Genomic DNA, 13437 nt, shown 5'->3' with positions numbered 1-13437 from the left:
ATATATTGCATCTTTCTAAGGGGAGAAGGAATATCTGTCAAGCCTCTCGAGGTGGATTCCTATGTGCTGTTCAGTCTTCAGAGGGTACTTAACCTGCAACAGGCTGATGAAGCGAGGGACAACAAAATCAGCAGCTACCCTTACAGTCCAACTAGTATTTTACTACAGTATATGTTTTAAGTTTTAAGAGCTGTCTTGGCTGTTAGCCTATTAAGCTGTAGGATAAGATAGTTGATGATAACAGCTTTCTCCTAACTGTTATCACCTCTGTCCTTCGCTGCAGCGTGCGGCAAGTTAAACCAAACCTCGCCTTCTCTCTGAAGGCTGCCGATAGGAGTAACAGTGGGATCTTCTTCAATTACAGAAGTTTCAGGCAATTCTAGTGCCAGTTCTCAACTGTGACGAAATCAGAGTATTTTATTGCTTCAAAAGTGTCATTAGTAGCACAAAGCAGTATGGAAGAAAAAAACAACTTTTGACAAAATGGGTCCTGCTGATGATTTATGTTGATCTGAACTGGAAAATTTTATAGGCAGCAAGTGTGGATACAGCAGTCTTCAGAGGCTGTTGCTTGTTAGCTGTTTACCTGTGTGGTTGTAGTCACTGAACTTTGCATCCAGCACCTGACTAAACATTTATTCTTTTCTTTAAACCTAGGTTACTCTTCCCAATGACTCCAGCTGTGTGGAAGAAATATTACGGGTAAGTAATACCCTTTGCTTTTGTATCTTTTGTATAATTGTAGTGCTGTTATTTCGTCTTTCATGGAGAAGGGTTATATGGTTGTCTTTAATACTGTAGTTAAATAATAACATATTACTGGGTCTCTATTGAAGAGGCACAGCCAAGTGGTAGGCCCAGGGTGCTCCTTAGTGAGTAAGGTCGGTTCACTTAGTCCTCTACATCTGCCAGCTTGTCTCAGTCAGGATTTACACATGTTCCTGTTCTTTTTTAAGCTCTCAGTCTCTGTGAGTCTCTCCAGGACACGTGTCTCCCCTACCCTGAGGTTGTGTCGCCTTAATTCTCCCACTCACAGACTGACCTATAGTCATCATCTTCCCCCAGACTACAGTTGCTCATCGTTCATGGGTTTGTTAGAGACCTACAGGCTTTTTTTTTTTTTTCTGGGAGCTCTGGTCAGTGGTTGAATATGGAAAATTAAAACAACCACTCCAAACTGAGCATGGCTTAACTGCAACAACATCATATAACAAGAAAAAGGGGAGTGTGCATAACAAGTTGTATATGTGTAAATCCACCTTACTTTAAGTGTAAGATGGGCTTTTCTTCAGACACCCCAACTTTGGGGTCCTCTGTTGGCAGTGAGTTTTTTCTGGGGGCAGGTTTGTGACCCACTAGTCCCTATCTGGGTTTTAGGTTTTTACCCTCATGGGTCAAGTTTCCCATCTGTCAGAGCTACCTCCCTGGGATTGCCAGCCAACACCTCAGTGTAGAAGGGATAGAATTTCAGTGGGCATTTGTGCCAGCCGTGTCCTTATCACTAGGAGCAACTGGTGCAGACTAACCCAGACCTGAAATGATGTGTAACAATCCTGCCAACTTGCTTGCAAAGACATGGACTTATTCTTGCTTATAAAATAAAATAGGCTCCTCTGTATTCATTGTAATCCAGAGTTAAATAGTTTGGGAAACTTGCTCCTGTGTTGTGTGCGCACATTATCTTGGGATGCTATTGATGTCCTTGTGGGTTGCCCATGTTGCTGTAGAAGTATGTTGAACCAACAGGCAAGCGTGCACGTGCAGACTTGCAGTAGCGGAGGAGTATGCATCTGCATGTGCACCCAGCAGCAGTGAGTGCAAGGCAATAAATAAATTTAGTTTCAACCTTCAAAGTGAGCAGGGGTTTATTACTTATAGAACACTAAGGGAGCAAAAGCAAAGAAAATGTTGAAAGGCTGTGCGAAATACTTGGTACATTTTAAATGTCTTCTTCCCCTGTTTATATATTTCAATTAGGTTCATTACTATAGTTGGAATGAATGGCTTGTTAGCTGGGGAAAGCAGTTGTTTTCAGTAAACAGCATCAGAAGGAAATGTGATGTAGCGAATTTCAGGGATCAATCATCCAGGTGACACTTTTAATGTGGCAACAGTGCATATACATCACAGGAAGCAGAAATGCCTTTTTTTTAATCAAGAGGAGGTGATCCTATTTCCTACCCCATGACTGTAATTTGAGTCAACAAACAGAAGCAGAATGTCCCGCACTTCCTTCCGAAACCTGTTGAGATCGGTGCGTGACTTTCTGTTGTCTTCAGAGGATGGGGATGAACTGCAGAGACCCTGCGGCTGCAGGCAGCACCTCCTGCCACCAGTAGGCTGTTAAACTTGGAGGGACTTCTGGGGTGGACAGAGCAGGGATTTGGCAGGTTTCCATGTCTCTGGGAATCTGTCTCACAGGGGCATGTAACGGGCACCCAAAAAAGGGATACGAACCGGCAGATCTTTCTTGACTGCCGGGTGCAGATGCCTGCAGGCACCCCCCATACCCAGCCTTGCCATCCAGCCATGGAGCAAACCTGTCAGCCAGAGCCGAAGCCATCTTGAGCATACGAAACCGCCTGTGCCGGGGAGCAGGTATGGGCTCGGCACGCCGCAGGTGAGCATGGGACCTCGGCCATGGTTCATCTGGGGCGTGCAGTCCCTCACCACATGTACAGCTAGGTGGGTTTGCATGCTTTTGCGTGGTGAGGGTGGCTTAGTATGCCATCGGTGTGGCATTAGGCAGCTCTGGGCGCTGACAGGCTGTCTGCAGCCTTCTTGTAACCTGTCTGCAAGCAGGCTGCAGGCTGCCAGCAAGGCCCTGAGTGTATGAAAGCAGCAGATCACAGAGACGCTTGTGGGGCTGTCCAGCAAAGGCCCAGCAAACCCCAGTCCCAATTGGTTGTTTTCAGTGGCAGCATTTTAGGCTTTCAACTTCATATAGTGCTGAAGCCCATGTGGAAGTAGAAGTACCTGAGTTTGGTCAATGACTTTGTTATTCTGCACTATAAATTTGAGAAGAAGCTAGCAGGAAGTGTGTTTTGGCTGCATGTAGAGTATCATATTCTACTTGATAGGCAATGGAGAGAAAGTAAGTAAGAGAATGTGATGCCCAGCAGTGGTCAAAATCCAGTCTTCGGGCTCCCCGTAGAAGCCCTGTGTCAGGAGATTCAGGCTATCTGCTTCAGGTCAAAGGATGACCCTTGGTTTCAGCAGCAATTTGTGCTTTGAGAACCTGGATTAAGTTCCCAGCCCTGACAGATACTTTCTGGCCTTTTGGGGCCATTTATGTAGGCTCTGAAGAGCCTTTGGGAGCGTGGGCCTCAGCTCCATGATGGCAGCTTCCCAGGTAAAAAAATAGGCTATTAACATTTTCATCCTGTCAGGGATGTTGCAGAGGTAAACAAGAAGGATTACAAGACAGTCAAGTCCCGAAGGTAGACAGATGGGGCTGTAATAGCGTGCATTTTGACCAACCAAACCATGGGCAACGACTGGCAATTTCTGCTCTGGGCCATGTCCGCTGCTGAGCTGTGTGCCCAAAGTGCCAGAGGAAGGGTCCTACCACCTGCCTCGCCCCAGCCCCGCCAGTCTCCCTTGAGAGCATTTCATGTCTTGAAGTTTGCTTTTTTCCTTTTTTTTTGTTTAAGTCAAGGAATTAAGGGACTTAATTCAGTTTCATCCCTCAGAAAGACACAGTAACTCTTGTAGGTTTTTTTGCTGGACTTTACAAGGAAGAGGGATGCAAGCTAAGATCTGTGACCTCTGATTTTACAGAGCTCTTTTTTCAAGCTGAACTTGATTAATGGTTTTTGTAGTTGTAGAGACTTGCAATTCCTAATCTCTGTCATCTTTTTTTTTTTTTTTTTTTTCCATAGAAAAAAAGGTTTAATTGAGTTTATGGTCAAAAATTTCCAACCAAGTGAGGGGAAAGGTCTTGAGTCCATTCAGACCCCTGAGTCTTCAGAGACAAAATTTCACAGTCCTTCAGGTTTCCTGAAACACTTAGCCACTTATGTCATCTTGTGTAAATGCTTCAAGGGCTGTTCCTGATACTACAACCAAAGGTTAATGGCAGACTAGTCTCCTGTTGATTTTGCTTGTCTAACCAGGATGGCTGAAAAGGTTGTTAAAAATAATTGTTAAAGAAAAATAATCTCTTTTGTACAGCTAAGGCTAAGCTGTAAAGGTGGTACAGGAGATTTGCATTAATACCAAATCGAAAGATGAAGGCAAATACGCTGATGGTCGGTACACTTTTTTCTGTTCCAAAATGTGGCTTATTTTTTTAAACCAACATAATGGCTTTGAAAGTGTGGATAACATGGAACACAGGCAATCAACAGTGTATGTGTGTGTAATCCACATTTTATTAATACGGATTTAAATTAAGTTGTCACTTGCTATGTGCAGCCATTGAAAAATGAGTTCATTGAAATGCTGTGATACAAAGTGCAGATGGGGCGGGAGAACTGACATTTTAAACCAGTATTCTGAAGCTGTTACTTGTGCCACTTGTACCAGTGCTTTACATCAGTGTGCCTTGCTGTCATTGAGTGTTATGTGCACCGTCATGCTGGTCCAGGCATAGGGGTGCGTGTAGGTGTGACACTAAGTGCAAACGAGCAGTGATCCTTTTTCTGCCTGTAGAGAGTGCAGAAGGAACCTCCCTTAGCATCGGTTTACCTCCGAGTAAAGAGGTGATAAGCATACCACATTACATGGGAAAGAAAGGAAATTTTATTTAACTAATTTTCTTGAGGACTTGTAGTGTAAATTGAAACTTTGGGCTAGGTGTTTAGGCAATCGATTAGACATAATCCCACAGAAGTGAGGCTCTGGTCTGTACACATAAAGCTTTCATGTCTGTGTTGCTAACCATCTGGGCAGGCACTTCTGTCTAAAAATCTGTCCCTGCTTAGAGAAACAAAAGAATTCTTGTAGGTGCATATTCGCTGTAGTAAGGCATCAAGAAACTAGATGGACTTCTGATGTTATGTGGACAGCTGTGATACTAATTAAAAGCTTTCTAGTCTGGAAGCAAAACAAATCCTAAATACAATTCAGATTGTAATTAGTATAAAAATGACTGGAGTTAGATGAGCAAAGTCCATAATTTGTATGGTCTTCTATTCTTCTGATGACTAGCTCATGTCTAATGACATTGGAGAATATGTAAATTGATCAGCAGGTGAAAATGCCCTTGACTGGGCAAATTATGTGTAGTAGTACCTTCCTCATGCCAGTTGAAAGCACTAACAGATTTAATATGTATCGTCCATAGCTGAGGTGAGCTGTTCACAGAGCAAAATTAGACTGTAACAGATATAGCCCATTATTTGCCCCTCAGTAATTGTTTTCTCTTGTAAAATACAAACCAACATTGAAGAACGATGCTAAACCTAATTATAATAACTGTAATTTGAAAAATACAGGTACGCTGTCCGGTGTGGTTACAAATGCACTTAGTAGCTGACAGGCAGTTTAAATATTTTCATGTGGAATCTGGGGGCTTGCTGGGGAGGACATGATGTGAATTTAAAATGATTATCCAGACGTCATTGGACAAGTGAATAACGAGCTGACTGGCCTAGTAAATCATGTGAACCTGTCAAATGTGGGAACACGTTGGGGAGGAGATGATGTCAAGTAACAGTAACTTAGCAACCTGGCATTTAGCTGTCCAGAGAATGAGTAAGAGTAGCCACTTTTAAATAGCTGAGTAAATAAATGAATCCCTATATGTCTTAGGTGTGCTATAAAAATAGCCCAGCACCGTATGTTTTGTGTCAAGCTGCTTCTTTCTCCAGGATAAGGTGATTTATTATTTCTATTGAAATGAAAAAATGGATTGAAAAGTTAACCCACGTGTAAATGTGTATCTGCGGCCTTTGTCCCTCAACTGGCGTGCAGCCCTTGGAAGCGCGTAAGGAACAGGGTAATAGCCTGCTTTGAAAAAGGCAATGTGTTAGAACTGTAGGGTTTGTTTTTTTTTCTTTAGACTTTGGTTATGTACATGAAGATTTGGATGGATAAAAACAATTATTTTCTTAGCAATTTCCAAGCCATTGCATTTTCAGCTTTTTATCAGCATTTTCTCAATGGAGGCAGAACCAGTGTCTGCTCTCACATCAAAATAAATCAAGGGGTAATTCCACTGACCTCTGATCTCATTTGAGTTCATTGAATTCTTCTTCCTCCCACACTTGTATAAATTGGCAGCAGCTCCACTTATGTTGCTGCTGCTGTTATTAAATAAAAAGGAGTTACCACTGCATTACTTTAGGTATACATAAAAGCAGCAACTAGTCCTTTGCTGTGATGACTCTCTAGACATAGTCTCACTCCAGAAAATGGAAATGCTGAGTAGTTCTTTGAGAATAGCTCATTCCTGCTTTGGTAGGTGATCAGCTCAATTCTCGTCTCAGTACCACCACAATTCCAGGAAGGTCAAAAGAAGCCTTTTCCCAGCATTTTGTGCACTGTCCAGCTGTATACATGCATGCATGGTGAGATCAATAGTTAGAGTTGTTCAAAGACAGCCTGGTGTAGGCTTGAAGTGCAAAAGGTTCTTTGGGAGTTGGAGAATGCATCCTTAGGTCTTCCCAGTCTAGAGCAGACCGTTAACATGGAGGCTCGCCTTGGCCACTGTGAGTTACGCCCAAATGCAGCAGAACAGGATTATTCAAGTTTTTGGCCATTCACCTTTACAGTGACAACATCAGGATGCCACACATGAGAAAGGCACCCCAGGAGCATTATCCCAAAGCTGCCTATATTAACTTGAAGGTACATAATGTAGAAAATGCACAGCTAACTTCAGGCTAGCTGAGTGGGAAGTTGGCATGAGTCAATGCTCAGGTACTTAGTTTATGAGGTTGGTTTCATGGGCCACTGTTGTACTGCTGGCATGGCACAAGTTAGGTATGAGAGGAGTTCACTTGTGATGTAGATATATACTATAAATCTGCTTTGTGCTGCCAGATCAACGCAAAGCAGACTTCATGCTGTTGGGGAGGTGACGGGGAGAAAAGGTTGACTGTCTGATCTGACAAATGCGTGTGGGTGTGCAGTGTTTCCTGTATTCGAAAGGTGGTGTTTTGCACCTGCCTGTTACAGGGATAAATGCCTCTTCAAGATGTAAGGCAGCAAAAGATTAGACCTTTGTCAGGACAGACAAGCAAGGTCTGATTCCAGCCTGCAGGCACATTTATCAAATAAAGGTTTTATTTTTGTAGCAGTATTAAAGAAATTATTTAGCAAAGCACTTTGAAATGTAAAATCTGATCATTACATGGGTCTATTGCAGCCTGTCTACACTGTAACAATAAAAAAAGATTGCAAAAGGTATTCAGGAAAAGAGAGAGAGATTGCAGTGCACCTATTTCAAACTCACTATTCAATTCTGTTTTCTTATCTCCGTAACCATAATATTTTAACATATATTCTTGTACTGCCAGATTGAAATATTGCTGATTTCAGTAGTATTATATAATTCTGCTATCATTGCTAGATTTACTGTTGCTACTAAAATTACTGTAAAGTGAGCTGACATCACAAGAGTTTGGACACGTATTACTGCTCCTGAAGAGAATGAAAGCACTCTCATGAGAAATGAATGACTAAATGAAAAAGTGTTAATTCTTAGCTATTTTCCAAGCCTTTCAGCATCTCTTTTGCACCAAAACAACCACTTCTAGTTTCTCTTCCTCATTGACAGTGACCTCAGAAATGATCCGCTGTGTATTGCAGCATGTTACATGCTCGGCATCCTCACTCTGATTCAGTACTCTCTTATGATAAAAATAATCATATTTTATGAGAATATACAAAATAATTTTTTAAAAGCCAGTTCAAACAAGAAAGTAATTCAAGCAAAGTCATTCTCTTGGAGGAAAAGATAGTAAGTTTCGCAACTTCTGCAGAAGATCAGGTGCACCCTCTGCACCACTTAAAAGTTTTGGTCGTTTCATATACTACTTTTTCAAATACTTCTAAGTTTTGTAGTTCCAGAAATAGCTGGAAATGAAAGAGACAAAAAATGTGGGAAAACGAGTTAATGGGGTCTTGTAGTTGAGTGGAGACTATCATAAAACTAAGATTCCTACTCCAGATTTGCAGACCCATGGGACCTGACTTCCCATCCCTTTTCATCATTGTAAATAAGGAGTAACTCCTTATCTTTGAGTGAAAGTGCAAGAGAAAACAGACCCAAGGAATCTGGGATGTCAGATCAACTTTGACGTTTTGTATGCTCCCATGAACAAAAAAGGCCCCAAGTGCTGAACTCAATGGAAAATTTTAAACACTTCCACACTGTTGTAGTGTTTGGCTCTAGCTGTACCAGGTATCCTCCCTTAAGGAATTTGTGGGCTGCACAAATTTATGTTGTATAAAAACAGGATTAGGAACTTCAGAGCCTGTTGTGTGCCAGTCCTGGAGTACTGCTGCTGATTCCAAAATGACCGGTAACAACTACTGCTGGCACAGTATGCAGTGCAGTCAAGCAGAAAACCCATCTGAAGCTCCTATACTCCACTTGCACGTCTTACTGCCAATGTACTAAACAAAAAAAGCTAGTCCTATTTTGAAATGTAGGTAGTAGAATATTCCTTTGGCCTCAGATTAATCATTTCTGTTATTTCATCTTGTCCTGTCAAAATGAAACATGGTTAAATATGGGCATTGAGTGTTTAAACTGCTAGCAATGTTACCTTTCATTTAAGTAGATTAATAATGTGTACTCTACATAACAAATTGCTTTAGGCACAGAATAAAGACATTGAAAACATATTAAAATTGAGTTAGGCTTTCTGAAATGAATGCATGCTTTAGAAACAATTCTGGTTTGAAATGACAAAGTCTGTAGCATGTTCTGTGGCTTTTTATCTCGCAAAAGGGAAGGGCTCATTTTTGCAGCCCTGAGGGCAAGTGTTGCGGGTTTTAAGTCTCAGTAGGAAGCCTCCCCATAAGTCAGCACTGCTGAAGAAGCTGGTGGGGCCCATGAAGGATAAGTAGGCCATATGTGATTAGTCAAGAGAAACAGAGCTAGGAAAAACCTAGTCAGACTTGCAGTGTCCAAGGGAAGACAGGGCTGGAAGATGTAACTGAATGAATTTTCAGGAAGAGTTTCAAGAGCTCTCCTCTTTGAAATTCTCCTCTGAAGTTTCAGCTGGCCATGCCAATCAAAACCTAAAAAAATTGGTTGATGGTTAAAAAAATATAAGTAAGGAAAGAACTAGAGAAATGAAAAAAAATGGACCAAAACCGGGCCAGATACTTGAGGTATGCTCAGTTTCAGTGCTTTAACTATACCTGCCATGTTGCAACCTTTGATGCTTCACTGCTCTTGTGCTCTTAGAAGGAAGTAAAGAAAACAGGACAAAGATGATGCCTGGAGTAAACGTGAAGTTAGAACTTTGAACCTCATTGTTGCTGTCAGAGGAAATGGGCAGAAGTGTTCTGTTACAGCAGATAACCAGGAATATTTGTTGCCATTTTCTTCATGTACTGCAGTCTAAATTTAACCCAAATCACTCCTAATCTCTTCTTCTTAAGGCAAGAATACAGACACCAACTGAGTTATGGGCCAAGAAGTATTTCTTCCTGAGACACCGCCTGGATGAGCAGGCAGACTTTTCCTTTGGAGGAGTCATGTGGTGACAGGCTATCAGCCTTGCCAGCCTCCATGGGCTTTGTGGAAGCAGCTTAACATGGGAAGGCAGTCTTGGCAGTCATCATCTGTCTTAAGTTCAAGTTATTCCACATTCTGTAGGGAGAATAGTTCTGGAAGCCGCCTTTTTGGCGGGAGCAATTTATGTCTTTGCTACTTGCCATTGATCCGTAGGCTTTAAGACTGTCATGCAGCATAGTCAGTGGAGCAATTTCTGAAGGTGTCTTCCTTCTTACCTGTGGACATTGTTTCAGCTGTCAAAGTCATCAGAATACAGCACTTCACACCTGCCAGTAAAAGACAGATACGGTCCATCTTCCCATCTCTTTGAACATCCTCTGAATAAATCTTTGAATACATAGACTCAGATAAAACATCCTACCTTTAATCTTCCTATATAACCCTGAGATGCCTCTTCGCTCCACAGTGTCTCCTTCTATGAAATGGGGAAATAGAACCTCACCCACACTGCCATCATGCTGCGAAGTTAAATTAGTTGCTAGGAAAATGCATTGAGGTCCTCAGCTGGAATTACTGGTGATATAATTGTGCAAAAGCAAGGCTCAATCAGATATTTAAAATTATGCTACATACTGTGGCTTATCCATTTCTATAGAGAATTTCTAACATTTCTTTAAAGAAAGCGTGTCATTGAATTTAATGTTCTGAGAAACCTTATGAACTTCCAATCTATTTTAGCCATATATTTCAAATTGTGCTTATAATTGTGTTTTTTATTGAATATGTAAGTTCCTTTCAATTTCTTAATACAGTACATGGGTTTTAATACACATTTGAGAAGAATGCACACTGTGGATGGGAGGCACTTTTGAGCATTTTCAAATTGTCACAGTAAAATTGTCAGATTTGTTTAATTAGCCTGTAGATCCTGCCACATTGATTTATGTCAGCTGTGTAACAATTTCTTTGGATAGCCAGAAAATCTGACCAGAATGCTTTTTTTTTTTTTTTTTTTTCCACCAAGGAATTTCTCACATTTCTTTTTTATTTAAAAGAAGTCATACAGGCACCCAGCTTTGCAGAAGTCAGCTGAAGAAAATGTCAGGCTGTAGCATTAGAAAGGAAGATGTTTTTATTAGTTTAAGGCGTTGATGTGTTTGTTGACCATTGTTCAGAGGCAAGAGATAAAAACTGACTACAAACATGAATCTGAAGTTCAGACCTAAGTGCCCAGATTTACATTTGTTCAACATTCTGCATACAGTGTTTATTCTATGTCCTGGTTTCAGCTGGGATAGAGTTAACTGTCTTCCTAGTAGCTGGTACAGTGCTATGTTTTGAGTTCAGAGTGAAGAATGTTGATAACACTGATGTTTTCAGTTGTTGCTCAGTAGTGTTTAGACTAATGTCAAGGATTTTTCAGCTTCTCATGCCCAGCCAGCGAGAAAGCTGGAGGGGCACAAGAAGTTGGCACAGGACACAGCCAGGGCACCTGACCCAAACTGGCCAACGGTGTATTCCATACCATGTGACGTCCCATCTAGTATAGGAACAGGGAAGGGGGGGCAGGGATTCACCGCTCGGGGACTGGCTGGGTGTCGGTCGGCGGGTGGTGAGCAATTGCACTGCGCATCATTTGTACATTCCAATCCTTTCATTATTGCTGTTGTCATTTTATTAGTGTTATCATTATCATTATTAGTTTCTTCTTTTCTGTTCTATTAAACCGTTCTTATCTCAACCTACGGGTTTTGCTTCTTTTCCTGATTTTCTCCCCCATCCCACTGGGTGGGGGGGAGTGAGTGAGCGGCTGCGTGGTGTTTAGTTGCTGGCTGGGATTAAACCACGACATTCTACCTGCTGCAAGTGTTACTGTATTGCCTTCCAGGGCTCCCAGGGCGAGGGCTCTGGTGTAGGTGTCACTAGAAACCCTGTTCTCAACAGTTCACAGCTCTTCTTTAAATATTTCCTCTGTTCCACAATTTCTGTGCAAGGTCTAAGCAAATATTTGGGGGGGGGGGGGGTAGAAATAATACCTACTAGTACTTTGCAGGGTGAAACAGGAACAACAAGGACACACATGGACTTAGGAGACTTGCATGGTTTGCTAATGGGAAAATTAAAAAAACGGTAGGGTAGTGTTCATTGCATTTGCTGCTGGTTGAGTGGGTGATTTAAGGCATGAACCAAATTTCACCTATGGAGCCAAGATGGAAAATGGCAGGTATTGATCTCTTGTGAGAAATGCTTTGAGATCTTCTGATGGAATTTATTGCACAAGCACTGACTGTTGAAGGCCCCTTTGGGCTTTGTAGTCCATTGTTGTTTGTGTACCCCAAGGTACAGTAACCTTTAAAAATATTCTTCTGAGTCTCAGAAAAAAAACTTGGTGTTTGGTTTGTAGAACATTCCCAGTAGTGATTTTTAATTTTTTTTTAAATCAAGCCAATTAATCCCTTCCCACTTATTCCAGTATTTTATCATTTCTAACCTCTTGAGTCCCTAATCTTTTCAATAAGAGGTCTGAGCTGCCAGTTTATCAGAAAAAGGAGTGTTGTACCAATCAAATGAAAACTGGTGCTCAGATTTTTTTGAACAGCAGCCCCTTGTCGTTCCTGAGTTCAGACAAAAACAAAGAACACAGCTTCAACAGCGAGGCGTTCACTGGAGGCTTCTTTCCATGAAAATAGTTATCACTCCTTTTTTCCTTGGCAATTGAGTCATTGTTGCTTTTAAAAGAAGTTGTCATGATCTCCTCATTACCATTTTTCTTAATATGATAAGTGTAAACTACAAGAAAGCTATCATGTTTGAAAGGATACAGGAACCCTAAGGAATGTTATACTAACTGCTTGTGCTCTTTGAAAAGGCTTAGACTGGGAATTTGACTAAATGTATCATTCTGTCTCCTTTGCAGCAGCATTGTCATTTTATAGTATCTTTCACTTATAACACAAGTAACGCTTCAAAAAGAATACTGTGTTACTGCATCTAGCCTTTGTATCTCTCCAGCAAAGTGAGATCAACAATTCCTTTTGGTAATTGCTTGAACATGATAATACATTGCACTTTGTACTAAAAAAAAAAAAAGTATTCTTTGGCAGGTTTATTCCAGTTTGTCTTTGTATGATAACTGGTAATTGTCAGTGTTTGACACCAGCTGGAGTTGCAAATAGCACTAACTGCTTAGAGCTAACTAACAACCATGGGTCTACTGGGTGGTCCTTTCTTGGGCTTGCTCCAAGTTTGTTCCAGATTGCTCATATGACCCCTGATAAACTATTACTAATGAACAGTTTGCTATTCCTTTTTGGGCATCTGCAAGCAACAAAGACAATACGTGTCATCGTCTAGTAATGTACATATATAATTTTTAAATGCTGGAGCACCAAACTCACTGCATTTTAGTGCTGTGGCTTTTGTGTCCTATTCAGTGGTTTTCCTGTGGGAAAAAAAAATAGTGTAGTGTTTGGAGATGGGAAGGTTATGGACTTTGCCCTTTTTCAGCCCTGTTTTTAGGATTTAGTTTGTTTCAGTGTAGTTTGTTGTCAGAAGGTTTTAAAAAATGCAGGCATAGGAGGAGGATATATTAATCTGGTGTATAGTCTGAACATGCTGATTTCAGACGTTAGGATTGCTCTCTGTGGGACCAAGCATCCTCAGCTGTCATACGTCTTAGTGGCAGTTCTGAGTATTTAATGTTTCCAACCTCAGACTTAGTAGCTTTGTAAGAAAGAACGAGCTGGGAAATGAGGAATCAAATGCATGCATGTGACAGTGGGAATCTGTCTACCAGAAAT

General features: G+C 41.3%; 1 protein-coding gene across 3 annotated transcripts in view; it reads left to right on the top strand.

Moving 5' to 3' along the window:
* AFF2 (ALF transcription elongation factor 2) overlaps positions 1-13437 on the top strand; it is a 342768-nt gene that overhangs the window by 185057 nt on the left and 144274 nt on the right. For all 3 annotated transcript variants that reach the window (XM_052813263.1, XM_052813262.1, XM_052813261.1), the window contains exon 4: positions 658-702. In XM_052813263.1, the coding sequence (XP_052669223.1) occupies positions 658-702 (45 nt within the window). The remainder of the gene's footprint in view (positions 1-657; positions 703-13437) is intronic.

Source organism: Harpia harpyja, chromosome 18, assembly GCF_026419915.1.
Source record: "Harpia harpyja isolate bHarHar1 chromosome 18, bHarHar1 primary haplotype, whole genome shotgun sequence".
NCBI classification, from domain to species: domain Eukaryota; kingdom Metazoa; phylum Chordata; class Aves; order Accipitriformes; family Accipitridae; genus Harpia; species Harpia harpyja.
This window is presented reverse-complemented; position numbering and strand designations above follow the sequence as displayed.